Source organism: Helicoverpa zea, chromosome 21, assembly GCF_022581195.2.
Source record: "Helicoverpa zea isolate HzStark_Cry1AcR chromosome 21, ilHelZeax1.1, whole genome shotgun sequence".
Lineage (NCBI taxonomy): Eukaryota > Metazoa > Arthropoda > Insecta > Lepidoptera > Noctuidae > Helicoverpa > Helicoverpa zea.
Genome location: NC_061472.1, coordinates 2,244,759 through 2,262,702, shown reverse-complemented (window position 1 = coordinate 2,262,702; position 17,944 = coordinate 2,244,759). Strand labels below are relative to the sequence as shown.

At 36.3% G+C, this 17,944-nt stretch overlaps 1 protein-coding gene and 1 long non-coding RNA gene across 2 annotated transcripts; both read right to left on the bottom strand.

The window, feature by feature from the left end:
- Positions 1 to 7,535: 7,535 nt before the first annotated feature.
- On the bottom strand, positions 7,536 to 17,603 carry LOC124641022. Its single transcript, XM_047179030.1, has 4 exons — positions 17,415 to 17,603; positions 17,180 to 17,257; positions 8,206 to 8,353; positions 7,536 to 7,708 (listed from the first exon to the last, which is right to left on the bottom strand). The coding sequence occupies exons 1-4, from the start codon at positions 17,601 to 17,603 to the stop codon at positions 7,536 to 7,538; spliced, it is 588 nt and encodes a 195-aa protein (XP_047034986.1).
- Positions 15,758 to 17,011, bottom strand: LOC124640915. Its single transcript, XR_006985611.1, has 2 exons — positions 16,700 to 17,011; positions 15,758 to 16,123 (listed from the first exon to the last, which is right to left on the bottom strand). It is a non-coding gene; the product is annotated as an uncharacterized LOC124640915 (long non-coding RNA).
- Positions 17,604 to 17,944: the final 341 nt, after the last annotated feature.

Below are 17,944 nucleotides of genomic sequence, written 5' to 3'. Positions count from 1 at the left end.
CATCAGTTTTCAAAACATTAACTTAAACAAGTTTTCAAAACATTAACTTAAACACTTCTAATTATAACTCTCAATTTACACAACAACTTTATCGCAATGAAATTTAAATTTTTCTTTATATAGTGGTTTCGTCAACATATCCGCTATCTGATAATTTGTAGGACAATATATAACATCTAAATATCCTTTCTTATAATTTTCGTGTATAAAATAAAATCTCACATCTATATGTTTAGATCTCTTGCTAAATGAACCTGTTTTAATCAATTGGATAGCACTCTGGTTATCAATATTCAAACTAATCTTAATACTGCTACCAATTAATTCACTTATAAAAGTCTTTAAGTATAAACACTCTTTAACGCAATCTGCTGCTGCTATATATTCCGCTTCAGTTGACGATAGACTTACTATCGGCTGTCTTTTGGAGCACCAAGCTATAGGTCCACCTGCCAACATTATTATGAACCCTGTTGTACTTCGTCTGGTCTCTGTACAACCTGCATAATCTGAGTCACAATATGCATGCAATCTTGTAATATCTTTCCCAGCATTATACAAAATCCCTTTATCTCTCGTTCCATTCAAGTACTTCAACACCTTCTTTACTGCTAATATGTCTTGCCTTGATGGATTTTCTACCTTTTTACTTGCTTCATTCACAGCTTGACTGATATCTGGTCTTGACCTGGTTGACAAATACAATAATCCACCAACTAGTTCTCTGTATGGGAAATTTGACGTAGCCACCTTAGATTCATTTTCCTTTCCCACAATGCATGGAGTATCTGCAGCTTTGGAATCATACATATTATATTTTCTAAGTAATTTTTCTGTATAATTCTGCTGATGCAACAAGATGCCTTGTTCTGATCTTTTTATTTCAAAACCTATATAGTTTTGAGGTTGTTCATATGTTTTTAAGATAAATTCTTTTTCCAATTGATGCAAGATCTGTAATAACTTTTCCTTGTCTTTTGATATGGCCAAACCGTCATCAACATATATAGCCAATATTATAGTTTTGTCTTCATTAAAAAACACACACTGATCCGACTTTGAAGCTCTCAGTCCAAGTTTCCTTAAAGTTTCTGTAAATCTTTTATTCCATGTCATTGGTGCCTGTTTTAGCCCATATAGTCCTTTCTTTAAATGACAAATTTTATAAGGCTGTCTTTCATATCCTTCAGGAATATACATAAATATGTCTTCCTTTAACTCGCCATACAAAAATGCTGTTTTCACATCAAAAGTTATCATTTCATATTCCTTTGAAGCAGCAATTGCTATTAATGATTTTATTGCTGATTGACTTACTACTGGACTATATATTTCTTGATAGTCAATGCTTTGCTGTTCGAAGCCTCTTGCTACAAGTCTTGCTTTGTAAGTACCATTTTCTTTTATACAAAATACCCATTTACTTGACAATATCTTGTGTCCTTTTGCTCTTCCTACATCAACTATTTCCCATGTATTGTTACTTTCCAATGATTCCTTCTCCGAATTTATGGCCTTCTCCCAATTATTCTTTTCAGCAGACTTCATGACTTCATCATACGTAAGTAATACATAATCTTGCAGGTAAGCTGGTTTTTTCCGTTGTCGTTTTGTATTTATAGTTTCTATAGTTTCTATCTCTGCAGTATTACTTTCTTTATTTTCATCATTTTCTACTTCATCAATAATATCTGGGATGTTATCTTCTATTACATTACTTTGTTGTTCTAACTCTTCTATTTCATAATAACTGTCATCACTTTCTTCTTCTTGATTTATTTCTTCTTCATTATTACCTGGTATTATTTCTGTTATCACCGAACTTCCTGTTTCTTCATATTTTTCTCCAATTTTCTTATTATTATTAATTATAACAATATCCCTTGCTATTTCAATTCTTCTTTCTTCTTTATTCCACAATCTATATCCATTATTAGTATATCCAATCATGATTAACTTTTTGCTTCTTGGATCTAGTTTCTTAATATTCGAATGTAATTGTTTAGCATATACTATTGAACCAAACTTGCATATATTAGATATATTAGGCCTTTTACCATGCCACATCTCATAAGGTGTCTTATTCTTCAAAGATTCACTTGGTAATCTATTTATAATATAAGTAGAACAGTATACAGCTTCACCCCACATTTCTTTATCTAACCCTGAATCAAATAGTAATGCTCTGGTTTTATCTAATAATGTTCGATTTAGTCTTTCTGCTTTACCATTTAGTTGTGGTGAGTATGGTACTGTATAATCTAGTTTTATTCCCTTTTCAGTACACCATTTTTTAAAATCATTGCTTGTGTATTCACCTCCATTATCGCATCTTATGGTAGATACCTTTTCTGTTCTCTCTCTTTCTGTTTCTTCTATATAATGTTTTAAATTTTCTTTAACTTCATTTTTATATTTAAGCAAGTATATTTTTGTAAAATGAGTATAATCATCCATGACGGTTAAAACATAACTATAGCCATCATACGTTTTGTTTTCGAACGGTCCACATACATCAGTATGTAATAATTGAAGTGGTCTACTGGCTCTGTTTCTTACTGTGTTAAATGGAAGTCTTGTTTGTTTAGCTTGTGTACAGATTTCACATTCGTCTATTTGCCTTAATCCATTTATTTTTATTCCATCTGCCACATCTGGTAATATATCTAGTATTTTCTTTCCTGGATGTCCAAGTCTTTGATGCCATTCTAAGGCAGTGCCATTTTCTTTCATTAACAGTGTTTTTTCTTGCATATTATTATCATCCAAATTAATTTTATATAAACCGTTTTCTTTTTTTCCTGTTAATATTAATTCTGACTCCTTATATATTTTTACATTATCTTTGGTAAATATAACCACTCCTTGATTGTTTGTAACTGCATTAACCGATAATAAATTTTGTGATAAGTCAGGAACAAGCAGGGTATTATTAAGAGTACATTTTTTTCCAATGACTTTACCAGTCCCTTTCACCTCTATTGTTTCTTCATTTGCAGTCAAAACAGATGATGGTTTGCATTCAAAAAATTTTAGTATGTCTACATTTTTGGTCATGTGTGCAGTACACCCAGAGTCTACAACAAATTCTTTCAGTTTTGGTTCTTGAATTTCACCGTTTGTAAAAAATGCCTTTTCTATTCTTTTGTTACTTTTTTCTTCATTCTCATTCTTATTCTTATTTTTGAAAAAACAATTTTCTTCTCTGTGATTAATTTTTTTACAGATTGAGCACTGTTTATTTTTAAACTTACAGTCTTTATCTTCATGGTTGTCCCTTTTGCAGATACTACAGGCTCTACAGTCTTTCTTCATGTGCCCTGTTTTGTTACATTTGAAACATTTTATTGCATTAAACTTTTTCTTTGATGTAGATGAAGATGTAGCTTGAAATGCTAGCTGCTTGTCACTTTCTTTTGCTTTCAACATTCGATTTTCTTCAGCCAGAAGTCTGTTTGTTAAATTTTGAAGGGTTTTCTTATCGTCTGCCATGCATTCCCAAGAAGTTATAAAATAGTTTAAATTATTTGGTAAACAGCTTAGTATTTTGGATATGACCATTTCATCATCTATTTTTGTTCCTAGCTGACTTATACGAAATTGTAAATTTTCTATTTCACTTATTAATTGGGAAAGCGATTGACTCTCTTGTTTCTTATATGTGAAAAACTCTTGTAATAATGCATCTTTGTTTCTTTGCTCAGAACCTTCGAATATTTCACATAATTTTACGTACATTTCACGTGCACTGTTACAATTAATTATGTGACCTTTTAGTTTCTTATCAATACTGCTTATGATAATTCTTTGCACCTGAGCATCTTTGATACTGAAGTCACTTTTCTTGTCATCTTCTTTTGTTTGTGCAATTGTTTTTGCAAGATTTGCCGCTTTTAAGTGTATATTGAATTCAAATTTCCACAATAAAAATGTTTCCGCATCTTTTAATTTTTCTATCTGTATTATCTCAGGTTTTTCCATTTTTTAGTTTTTCACCGTTTTTTATTTTCTTCCTTGTTATTACTGTTTTTTAGTTTTTTTTTTTCACTTGTTTTTTATGTTGGGTTTTTCATTACCCAATCCCGGTTTTTAATTTTTTCTTCTCGGGCGTTCTGGGCCCATAACCTATTGTAGGTATTCAAACTTCTGGTATTCTTGAAAGCCTTTATTAATAGTTAAAGAAATACAATCACATTTTGTTAGGAATTATAACATTGTTCTCACTAGTTTTTACATCATGACAATTCACACCACAGTCAATCTTTTTCATAGACTAACAACCCTACATTTTTTAAATGTCATAGACTATAAATTCCTAACAGATGAAAGGAAAATTAATAGTTCTCAGCCAAATTTAAAACGGTGCCATCTAAATTATTTTTTGAACATTATGTCAAAAATGATGACTTTAGTATAACAATTAATTATCATTTAAAGTTACAGATGGAGTTCATATCAGGATTTTTTCATAATCATAGTTTAGCTTATCTTCCACTAATGTGGTGGCCTTAAAACAAATTACTTTGAGTGAGTAGTATTAAGTAGACCTTAATTATTTTTTCTGATGCAAAATATGTAAACTTAATCCTAGAAGAAAGGAGGATCTGTCTCTCGCAAGCGCTGCTAAGCGTGAGGTAGGTAGGTAATGTGGGATTCTGTAGCTTTAAGAACAAGCCCAGATACAAAGTGCAGATAAGAAATGGGAGCTTTCTCGATTTAATACCATACACACGTAAAATGCTTTATGCGTCTGAAAACGTACAAATTGCGCGTCGCATACCAGAGACATGCTTACTTTCAACTTCTGATCGCAAATACACTGGTCACGATTACAAACAGTCTCAGTAAGACCCGAGCCAAGTCTAAAAAAACACCTTTTATATAAAACTACGTTTGATGTCATTCAATCACAAAGACAGAATTGTTTTCTGTTGCAAATCCTATCCACCTGTATCCTATCCTAATCCAGCATGCATTGCAGGTGTGCATTGCACAAATACCAATGGTATCCTATTCGAGAAGTCAAAAGAGTCAACCGGCCAACGTCAGCTTCTGCGCTAAGCAAGTGTTCTTAATAGTACCATCAGAATTACATTCATCGTTGAATGAGGTGAATAAATTTTCAGAAACCACAATAACAGTAGGAGCCAAAGCATATGATCGCTTCATAGAGCTCTGATTGGCCCCAGGTGACCAAGTCAGGTCTGATTTGTTCGTTCATCAGATCTTTGAAAGTGTTTCGGTGGATACTTACTGTCGTCCTGTGTGACACAAAATATGGTATATAAACGTCCTCCGCAAGAGCGAAATTTTCCCGGTGTGCGGTAGTGACGCACAGTATATAACACTTATGTTTCTTTCGATTTGCTGGCTCCACCAAGAAATGACAAATTGCAAGCGTACATTTTGAAAATCTTGGCAAAACTGCAGGTTTCAATTACGAACACATGAAGTGGACTCTCACAGATACGTACATTTTGCCTATTCGTGAACTAATGCAAACATTTCGGTGGAGTCCCGGCTTAGGCCTCCCCCACATTAGGCGTGCGCGATCCTCGGGCGTGTGAGTAGCGCGGGCGCCGCGCGTGCGTCGCGAGCGCGCTGCGTGAGCATCGCGTTTTGCTGCCCTGCGGCATTTACCTACAGCGCGCTCGCGGCGCGCACGCGCCGCTCTCCTTGACGTTTAACTGCTAAGGCGTTTAGAGGGCGGCGGGGATAGCGGGAGAAGGGGTAAGAACGCAACTCGAGCGCCGCGTGCTCGCTGCGAGCGCGTCGCTTGGACTCTTCACACATGCCGCAGGGCAGCAAAACGCGACGTTCATGCAGCGTGCTCGCGACGCCCGCGCTACTCACACGCCCGAGGATCGCGCACGCCTAATGTGGGGTCAGCCTTACCATAGTGAGTAAGTGCACAAAAAATCCCCGTCATACAAGTGTTTCTCCCCAGTAGTGAAACTATCCTACCCTATGCGCCTGCTGATGATGATGACTCATTTTATCATCCATCCAGCTATTCCCCAACTATGTTGGTGTTGCCTTCCAGTCACCGAATCTGTTTGAGTACCAATATTTTGCTTGGAGCGACTACCTATCTTCAATCCAGTCTCACTACACAAGACGATATCCATGGTGAAACTGACAGACTTTCTGGCTTCTGATTAGTCGCAGCAGCTGCAGAAAATGTACAAATGACAGCTTTGTCAGACTCAAAGCATATAGACATAGATTATAACTGTTTCCTGAAAATTACTTACGCACCATACGTAATAATTTTCCAAATTGGCTGACTAGATCCAGAGATATTCACAACGTCACAAACTTTACTTCTTTTGTTTAGATAAATGGTCACATCCACAACACAACCTTGATCAATGAATATGCGACTGCTAAGTGCTAATCCTAATTATACTGTCACGTGAAAGAATGCACCTACGGGATAAGTAGTATTTTGACTATTCTATATTGCCCACGCAGACGAAGTTGCGGGCAACAGCTAGTTATAGTATAAACTACACGACGATACACGAGGTAATTTACAAGGAAATATTCTGCAGTAATTATGCTAAGTGCACCAGGAGATGGTAACAAAAAGCCGTGATTAATAGCATCAGGAACTATCGGTCTAGACGGTAATAATTCTACGTTACTATACAATATAAGACTATACATACTATACAAAAGTGATTCAGCGTGATTTTAGATTGAAGCGTTCTTAATGGACGTGTTGAGGTAAAGGCAAGCTGACTTAATGATCTATGAGGTTAGAAAACAGTAAACAATTAATAGCCGTACTACAAAACATAAACATCTGTTGAATACTTGTCTAAAAAAATGTGGCTGCAAAACACTTTATTTCAACGTTATAATCTATCATTCTTTTAGACAAGCGTTCAACAGGAGTTTAAATGTTTTTGTGGTACAACAGTAAGTGTTTTACGATTCCTGCGAAAAGAAACTTGATACTTCTGAGTAAAAGTCTGCTTTAAATCTGTTAATAACAAAACATTCACTTTGTAAAATATGTCCAATATCTTTAGTCACACCTCTTTATACAAAAAATATGTAAGATACTAATAATTCTTATTAATTACACAAACTAAATTAAAATGATTTATTTATCTTAAGAAAATAATTTAAAGCCACTGAAATAAAATTTTCCTTCACATCAAAACAAATGAGGTGAAAGTATTCCTAAATCTATATTGTTAAACCAATGTGCATTCGTTCCGTCAAACTCTGACCTCAAAGGGAAGAATTCTTACAAAGTTTTACTTAACTTTACTTTCCCTTATTGAACTGGAAATACAGCTCTAACTTCAAACAAATGATATACGCGTTTATTTATAAGCACAGAATAAAGTAATCCCAAAAACAGATGAAAATGTACGGTTTTACTACCAGATAACTAGCTGATACTTTATTGGTTACCAGTAAAACCGGAAATTAGACAGGGGTCAAAAGGAATCTAATATGATAAGAAATTAAAATTGTAGTTTTTAACACATTTTTACTAAGTAAGACAGATATTTCCCTTCTCATCCATACAAATGCGTAAAGTTAATAACAACAATGACATATGTGACACACATATTAATAAGCTCCAAAGGTAGCGACATATTAATAGGTATTATCCGCCATATTCTGAACTTGAATGTGCGTACGTGTGTGTACTGGATAAATGTTTCTATGTCCTCTTTGAGTGATGGGTCTGAAAAAATGAAAAGTGTTGTGAAATTGAATTTTTTTGCATTTAAACGGTTTTTATTCAATTTATAAAAAATAATGGAAAAAATAGGAAATAAATATAAGTTTTGGGGGCTGTCTTTTGTAAATTTGACGTTCAAAAACAAATGGGGTGAGCTAAATAAAACCGTTTAAAAAGTGCTGATTTTCAGCCTACTTTGAATAAATGACTTTTAGTTTTGATTTTGATTTTGAAAGGAATTCAGAAGTCAATAAGGAAACACATGACGGAGTAATAGGGGTATATAAAGGAAAACATATGGAAATACATAAGTAATTATGTATCAATCCCATGTAGGTTCTTCTTTATGTATACCTACTCCTTTATGAAAGTGTCACATCACCATCCCTGGCTTCAATTTTCCAATATCAAGTGAGATAGAACCAGTCGTGTACGAAAAAATACTAAATACATAATATGTAAGAATTAAATTATTAGATTTTTTTTATATATATACGTACCATTACCATCAATTAGTCTATGCATGAGAAAAAGCCTCATTTTCTCCACTTCTACGGAATAATACTCTACTATGAGGAAAGGTGAAAATAGTAGCAGTGAGATTTGTACCACGTGCATTATTACGTAGCCGAGAGATTCTACAGGTTCCTGGAATAAAAACTTATAAATTATCATCATCCCTATTAAAAAAAAAAATACTTTGTTTCGTTTTGATATCAAAACTACTAAAACAGTTGTTTTATATTGTATAGTCATAGTAAATAGTTGATTTTCGAAAACTGAATTGCCTTAACTTGTTTAAATTATATTTGGTACACAGATTAGGTACAGTAGACCGCACATCAGTGGTAACTGTGTAACGTTTAGTGTAGTGGTAGGTAGTCTAGTAGGTAGAAAAATAAAAAAAATTTAGTAGATGGTATAAAAGTCTATATTCTAGGAAAAGATCGGCAGAGCCGGGAGTGGGTTTAGAATAATCGAGCTCGCGTTAAGTTCTGGCCCGCTATAGAACACTACTACCCTGTATAGTCAGGCAGCTCGGCAGCGGTCAGGCGGGGTAAGTGTGCAGCGCGCTAGTAGATGCCGGACGCGCAGGTAGATGCAGGACACGTAGATAGGCGCGGCACGTAGGTAGGCACAGGCACGAAGGTAGACACAGGCACGGAGGTAGACACAGGCACGGAGGTAGACACAGGCACGTAGGTAGACAAGCGCGTAGGTAGGTGCACTTAGGGTAGGTGCACTACGGTAGGTGCACTGGAGGTAGTCAGGTACTTGAACCCTGGAATGTCCGTTACGTTCCGTCTTAGTTACGGTCCGGTTATATCCAGCCACGACTGCAACATCCCGATTTCCACTTACTCACTACCTAACTAGATGGAAAGCAGTGATCAAGCACTAGATAGCATCGAGATGAGGCAGCCTAGGCAGCGTGACAATCATAATTACAGCTAACAAAATGTAATCTGAATGCAAGTGATGAAGGTGAAAGTATTTGCATGATTTACAAAGCACAGCACTAGTTTAAATGAAGTTAATGAAATTAATAAATAGGTAGTCACTATAAGAAATTATTTGAAAAGAAGAATATGGAAAAATAATTGTAGGGCGTGGCCCTCATGACACGGTCAAAGTGCACCGGTCATGTAAGGTCAAATACCACATGATATATTTTTTAAAAGCGTTATGGCGATACACAGGTTATAATATTCCACAAGAACAGCAACAAAGGCGTGATCGTAGCATGAAATAACATAATGAATGCACAATGAAATTAGCAAGTCATCCTACGACACGTCACGTACTCACGTATAACTTTTCTAGATGCACATAATAAGCTTTATTTTGCAACACTCACCCGATCTGGGGTATACACTGACTTTAAAAGTTATTTTAAAAGCACAATAGTTTATTAAAGGTTAATTTATTTGCAATAAAAATCGCGAGTTAAAAATGTACATAGACCAGTAGTAGTAGTAGACTGTATCGGCTCGCGGCGTCGTGCTAGTGACCGTCTCGCGATTCACCGCCGGCTCTGCTCGCGTCGCCTCATAGGAGGGATAGTTCGCCGAACCGGTTTCCGTCACCCGTCAACGGCTCACGGCTCGCGGCGCGCGGCCGAGATATAGCAAGTCTAGTATTTTTAAATATTCAAAATATAACGTACAACGTTACAGTACCCCCCTTTTTAGCGTAGGATTTTTCCTAGGAAAAATCCGCTGCTTTCGCTCTTGCTAACAACTGATCTGAGTTTCTCTTTCATTCATCTTCATTCATAATGTAAACATCCCTCACCTTTCATTCTTCCTTACATTAAATAGCCGACATCACACTAGACATCTGTGCGTGAGCGTCCTTTCGACCTGAGTATTCTGCCTATAGTGCACAGAACACTCACCCAGTTCAGTCATGGCTGGAAGAGGATAAGGCTGAAATCGAGCGATTACTAACTACACATAACTATTAATTGATAGATTGAATATTAGAAAAGATAAATACATAAGTTATATTTGTGATTAAGGCTTACTTATAGAGTAATCAACCGCTCTTGCAAAGGCTTATTTAAGGAGTTGCACCGCTCCGAAGAATACCAAAGGTGTAGGGCCTTTAGCATACAGAAGGGATCCATGGGGTAGAACCACGATCAAGCTTCGTTTATAACCATCGGTGTAGGGCCGATAGTCATAATATATTTAATATGGTAGGAATACGATGTATGGGGTAGACCATCATCATACAACTATTGGGGTAGACCAATAATTGAAAAATAGAAAAGCAATAGTTATGGGTAGTAGTAGTAAGTGGGTACTTTACATTATTTAGTTTAGTTTTTAGTTTATAATATTATGTATTTGTTTAAGTTACATTTAGCGCATTTAGTTTTAGTTGATTTATTCAAATTTGTTATATAATTTTAATTACAGTTATAGAATTTAAGTTGAACTAAGAATTTATTCTTTGTAGTTTATTAGTTTTAAGTCCTTAATATGCCAATCTCCTATAGACTTTCCAGACATGTCAGCTAATTCATAAACCAAGGGCGATTTTTTTCCAACTACTCGACATTTAATGAACTTAGGCGCTAATTTTTTGTTAAAATATTTATCTTTATCGCTCTGGTAGAAAGTTCTTTTCCAGACGATATCACCTATATTGAATTCAGCAGCCCTTCTGCGTAGATTATAAGATTGCGAATTCCTAGAATGAGCTTGTAGAAGCGCAGCTTGAACTTTGTTGAACACTGTAGATAAGTGACCTAAGTTTTCTACATAAGAATCACGAGGTTCAAAAATAATGTTATCGTCAAAGTCAGCACTAATGTAATGAGTGCCGCAACTGACTAGTTCACGACCATAGACAAGGAATGCAGGCGTGAAACCAGTCACCTCATTTACAGAGCTGTTAATAGCAAATTGAATTTTAGGAATAAGCAAATCCCAAACCCGGTGATCATTGTTTATAAAAGTTGATACTGCAGTCATTACGGTTTTATTGTATCTTTCTACAGTGTTAATATGCGGTGAATACTTAGGAGTATAATGTAGGTTAGGTATTTTGTACTTGCTGATCAAATTCTTAAGAGTAGCACTGACAAATTGCTTCCCATTGTCTAGTATAATAGTGGATGGGATACCATGCACTAAAAACACGTCCTCTTCTAGAATTTTTGTGATTACGTCAGCTGTAGCTCGTCTTATCGGAAAAAGTAAACAATATTTCGAAAAACAGCAAGTTACTACAAATATAAAGCAATTTTGTTTTCTTGTTGGCGGTAGAGGTCCAACAAGATCAATACTTAGCATCTGGAAGGGTCGATAACAGCTTTTAGGTCTACCCATGTGTCCAAGTGTTGTATGATTTTGGTGTTTATGAGCAATACATGTGTCACAAGAACTAACAACTTGGGCAACATCAGCGTACATACCGGGCCAGTAATATTTCAGCGCCAAACGTTTAAAAGTTTTGAAAATTCCTAAATGACCAGCAATAGGTTCCGAATGGTTTTTGACTATAGTTTCTATTCTATTTTCCAACGGAATTACTTCCTTCCACTCAAATTCTTTAAGTAATGGGTTAAGGCTTTTTTTTAATCTAAACAATTTACCGTTGCGGATTTGGTATTCTAGGAAAGATGTTGGTGATACTTTACAACCATTATATATGTTAAGGTACCAGGGATCCGATGTTTTAAACTCTGAGGTCGTAGAGAAAGAGGAATTGGAAACATCATCAATAGCAGATAAGGGAATTGAACGCGATAGAAAGTCAGGAACAACGTTATCGGAACCACGCCGGTGCCTTATTTCAAAATTATACGTAGATAGTCGCACACCCCAGCGAGCTAAACGACCTGTAGGGTTATTTAATTTAAGAAACCATTTAAGTGCAGCGTGGTCAGTATAAACTATGAACTTTTGGCCGTTCTCCACGTAGCATCGCCAATGTTCAACTGCTACTAAAACCGCAAGAGCTTCGCGCTCTGTAGCGCTATAATTGCGTTCTTGGTTGGACAATGACTTACTCATATAAGCTATGATCCTTTCTTCTCCATTTATGGATTGAATTAAGACAGCACCGATTCCAAAGTTACTCGCATCCGTGTGAATTTCAAATGGTTTCGAATAATCCGGACACGAGAGTACTGGTGCAGATATTAAGCACTCCTTTAGATTCTTAAAGGCCATGTCCGCATCACCTGACCACAAGAATGGAGGTGCTTTTTTGCTTTGGGAGGTTAGTTTATTCAATGGTGAAGCCAAAGAACTAAAATTAGGTATAAACCTACGGTACCAGGACGCTACGCCTAGAAATCGACGAACTTCCTTCCTATTAGTGGGTGTAGGGTAGTTTTTAATAGCTTCCACCTTTTCAGGGTCAGCGTGTAAGCCGTTAGCGTCAACAATGTAGCCTAAATATTTAAGTTGCTCTCTAAAAAATTGACTTTTCTTTAAGTTAATAGTTAAATTTGCGGATTTTAATTTATTTAAAACAAGAAGTAGAAGAGAAATGTGTTGTTCGAAGGAAGATGAAACAATGACAATATCATCGACAAATACAAAAACCTTGTGCTCAAACTCTGGTCCGTAAAACAAAATGTCCACTAGACGCTGTTGAGTAGCTGGAGCATTTGTTAGACCAAAGGGCATACACTTAAATTGATAGGTACCTTTGGTAGGAATGTAAAAGGCTGTTTTACATTTGTCCTTTTCATTTATGGGTATCTGCCAGAAGCTCTTGGAAAGGTCTAAACTAGTTAGGTACTTAGCATCGCGTAAGTTGTCCAGTATTTCGGAAATATACGGTAAATTATAGGCATCTTTTTTTGTGATTGCATTTAACTTCCTACTGTCAAGACAAAATCGTAGTTCGCCACTCTTTTTGGGCGTTAATAGCACAGGAGAAGACCATGGACTTTCAGCAGGCTCAACCACATCGTCTCTTAGCATTTCATCTAGTTGTTCGGCAAGTATGCGTTGCTTCTCTGGCGACATTCTATAGTACCGTTGACGAATGGGAGCAGCATCCCCAGTGTCAATAGAATGCGTTATCAGGGAAGTACGACCTAGACCCCGTACTTCGTAAGAAATTTCTTTAAATTGAGATATTATATTATCTGCAGTTATTCTCTGAGCTTCGGATAAGTGATTATATGATCGGAGATGTCCAGAGTCTGAGTTCAGTTCCGCTAACTGAGCATCAGATTGATTTAAAAATACGATAGAATTAAGATTATGGGGAAATAAACCGAATTTATGCCAAAAATCCATACCCAGAATTAAATTATTTTTTACTTCTGGTACTATGTGAACATTTAAATTACATGTTCCATTATTAAAAGTAAAGGGTAATAATATGGAGCCTATAGATTTAAGTTTTTGACCACCCGCTGCAACGAAACTTAAAGGTTGACAAGTATTCCATTCGCTAATTGTATCTAAAAACTTTTTATGATAATTATTCCCCATTATAGTGACACTGGAACCTGTATCTAGAAGGCCGATTAGATTTTTATCGTTAATAGAAACCGAGACATAGGGTCTTGAGTAGTCATTATAAGTGTTGCGGATTGAAGAGACAGAATAAAAATTAAAAAAATTGGTGACGGTTTGTAGCCAGTTGTTCCACTCTGTTTTATTAAAGTATGTGGTAGTGTCACCGCAATCCCCATCGCCTAGTTTTTTGAAGCCTTAGGATTACAATTAGAACAGTCTGGAAATTTGACCTCTTTCTTTCCGCATTTAAAACAAATTGGAAAGTGAGGTTGTCTACATGCACCTAAAGAGTGCGAGTTAGATCTGCACCTTGGACAATATGCTTGTCTAGTATCTTGGTTGCTTGTTTGAGCTACAGCATTCACATGTAGATTTGAGTTTACAGGCCTAGGTGATTCATACGAAGTTTTATGTTTATCAAAGTTATAGTTGTTAGTAGGATAGTTTTTAGAATATTGAGATTTAAAGTTATTATTATATGTTTGTTTATTTTGTTTAAAATTATTATTATTATGGTTGTAAGTATAATTACTTTTATAGCTATTGCTGTTACCAGTTTGTTTTGTGTATGCGAACTCTGGTGCTAGCGTATCAGCGTTAACTTTGGGGGGCTCCCGAAACTGTTTAAGTCTAGACTGAATGTTTTCATAGTTCCTGCATGCTTTTTGCAACCTATCAATATCTGACATATCAGGGGAAGATGCGAGAGTACTAGCATAGCAGGGTCTAATATTGTGTAATAATATTTCTAATTGGTCTTCTTCAGGTAAAGGTTTACTCAGCCGTGAAAACATACCCCGCATTATAGAAATATATATAGTGATATTCTCAAGCTCACCTTGAGTACGCGCACGGATTTCAGATAACAGCCTATAGTCATAATCATCTTGACTAAAATCCTGCTTAAGCAAAATGACAACATCATCCCAGGTTTTAACTTTATCTTTTACACAACGATACCAATGTAGGGCATCATCAGTGAAAATTTCGTAAGCGAAAGACAGTATTTTTTCCTGGGGAATACTCCTACTTAGAATAAATTCATCTACCCTCTGGATAAAAGAACGTACACAAGTTTTACCCGAGTATTTAAGTTTTCCTATTTCCGAGAAAAGCTTTCGCTCGCAACTGACCGACACGTTGACAAGCTCTTTAATAGGGTCTGGCGAACTATCCGCGACTTGAGGCACTTGTGAAGACTGCATCTTAAATGACGTCAAATCTTTATATTGAGAATTGAAATGTGAACGGCAACTTTTATAAGCTTCAGCAACGTCAGCCGATGAATAGTCTATTCTATTCAAGCGATGATAGATGTGATGGAGTAAGGTTTCCGTGCGTGTAAATAGGTTTTTATCTAATTTAGTTTTAAGAGAAATTATATTATTGTGGGACTTTATTAAAGATTCCCTCACTGCTTTCAGGTCATCAAAAGGCTCTAGGTGAGATTCTAGAATGTCTTCTGAAGGCAAGGCTGAAGATAATTTTACTATTTGTCTCCTGAGTTCGTTAACTGAATCAGCAGCTACCCCTCCACGCACAGCGACCTCATACTCTAATTCAGCTTTTTGAAGCGATAAGAATTTAATATTGTATGACATAATTGAAAATTAAACCGCAGTTAGGAGTGTGTTGCAAAATAAAGACAAAAATAATAAAGACAAAACAATTCGGATGCAAAATCAGCACGTTTGTGGTCAGTCTAACCATATGTGAAAATATATTTAAGGTATGTAAACTTTGAATTTAAATGTGAAGAAAAAAAAAAAAATTTGGGGGTAGAAAAATATTGACGGTAGGTCAAACAAAAAAATGGACGGTTGAATTAAAATATTAGAAAAAAAATAATTATTAAACAGATGTGGGTAGATTCACATTTGGCAGGCTGTGATTAAATTCAACACAACTGACAGACAACCAACACCAGGACAACTACAAAATGCTTAGCAAACAAGAACTAAACACGGCTCGATATATTCTACCTTTATTGGGCGCCACTGTAACGTTTAGTGTAGTGGTAGGTAGTCTAGTAGGTAGAAAAATAAAAAAAATTTAGTAGATGGTATAAAAGTCTATATTCTAGGAAAAGATCGGCAGAGCCGGGAGTGGGTTTAGAATAATCGAGCTCGCGTTAAGTTCTGGCCCGCTATAGAACACTACTACCCTGTATAGTCAGGCAGCTCGGCAGCGGTCAGGCGGGGTAAGTGTGCAGCGCGCTAGTAGATGCCGGACGCGCAGGTAGATGCAGGACACGTAGATAGGCGCGGCACGTAGGTAGGCACAGGCACGAAGGTAGACACAGGCACGGAGGTAGACACAGGCACGGAGGTAGACACAGGCACGTAGGTAGACAAGCGCGTAGGTAGGTGCACTTAGGGTAGGTGCACTACGGTAGGTGCACTGGAGGTAGTCAGGTACTTGAACCCTGGAATGTCCGTTACGTTCCGTCTTAGTTACGGTCCGGTTATATCCAGCCACGACTGCAACATCCCGATTTCCACTTACTCACTACCTAACTAGATGGAAAGCAGTGATCAAGCACTAGATAGCATCGAGATGAGGCAGCCTAGGCAGCGTGACAATCATAATTACAGCTAACAAAATGTAATCTGAATGCAAGTGATGAAGGTGAAAGTATTTGCATGATTTACAAAGCACAGCACTAGTTTAAATGAAGTTAATGAAATTAATAAATAGGTAGTCACTATAAGAAATTATTTGAAAAGAAGAATATGGAAAAATAATTGTAGGGCGTGGCCCTCATGACACGGTCAAAGTGCACCGGTCATGTAAGGTCAAATACCACATGATATATTTTTTAAAAGCGTTATGGCGATACACAGGTTATAATATTCCACAAGAACAGCAACAAAGGCGTGATCGTAGCATGAAATAACATAATGAATGCACAATGAAATTAGCAAGTCATCCTACGACACGTCACGTACTCACGTATAACTTTTCTAGATGCACATAATAAGCTTTATTTTGCAACACTCACCCGATCTGGGGTATACACTGACTTTAAAAGTTATTTTAAAAGCACAATAGTTTATTAAAGGTTAATTTATTTGCAATAAAAATCGCGAGTTAAAAATGTACATAGACCAGTAGTAGTAGTAGACTGTATCGGCTCGCGGCGTCGTGCTAGTGACCGTCTCGCGATTCACCGCCGGCTCTGCTCGCGTCGCCTCATAGGAGGGATAGTTCGCCGAACCGGTTTCCGTCACCCGTCAACGGCTCACGGCTCGCGGCGCGCGGCCGAGATATAGCAAGTCTAGTATTTTTAAATATTCAAAATATAACGTACAACGTTACAACTGTCATGCACCTTAACTCAATAGTAATAAGTACGATTTTCCTATAAAACTGTTACCACTGACCTGAAGTTGACTGTACATACAACATACCAAAATAATACATACAAAAAAAGGTACATATAACAAAAAAAAAATAAGTTTTGGTTGTGTTTTGTACTTACGCGACCTTCTATGGCTGTTAATATGTGGTAGACATTGGTTATTAATTTTGGTGCACTTCCAGCTACACTCAGCAATAACTGAAAAAAATAATAATTATTTTTGAAACAAATACATAGGTTTCTACAACGATCTCTCGTACGTTGAATTAGAAAAAAGAAACGATACTCGTGGAGACGGCTGATTGAACAATTGACAAAATTATACTGATTTTTGAAATGAACTAAAACAGCTTACCGATGCATGCAATTCAGGTGAAATAACATCGACCATATCAGCAATATGTCTATACACAAACAAACAAAACTTCAACTTATTCTCTTTTATACTTTTATTATTATTCACGTATAAATAATAATTGCACTCCGGAGACTCTTCCAATCTTATTCGCAGCAGTTTCAATCGATACCTTACTGCATCGAACATTATGCATCGCCAAACTCGATTGAAATCGAGACCGATTAACGAAAACTGTCTGATCACATACAGAACCAAATTATCATAGCAAGCGTAGATACAACAATACATGACAGTATAAGAAATCCTCAAAGACCAAGTTATTACAGACAAGACGATTATTTTGAAAACACTATGAATATGACGGCGTTTATTGATTCTTAAATATGAATCGATATCTTTAAGCATTTTGAAGAATTTTTCCGTACGACTTCGAAAGAGTAGGATGACCATGACTGAAGCGGTGTACTCGAATAGTGACCATAATTGAGACAAATCTTTCGGACAGCATTCTAGAGAAGAATATATGA

What these genes read in the sequence shown, in the direction of transcription:
- LOC124641022 (XM_047179030.1), bottom strand. Translation starts at nt 17,603, where the DNA reads ATGTTCGATGCAGTAAGGTATCGATTGAAACTGCTGCGAATAAGATTG. An exon ending in TAACAGCCATAGAAGGTCGC is followed by an intron (nt 8,354 to 17,179) that starts GTAAGTACAAAA and finishes TTTTTATTCCAG; the next exon opens with GAACCTGTAGAATCTCTCGG. An exon ending in TAGACTAATTGATGGTAATG is followed by an intron (nt 7,709 to 8,205) that starts GTACGTATATAT and finishes TCATTTTTTCAG; the next exon opens with ACCCATCACTCAAAGAGGAC.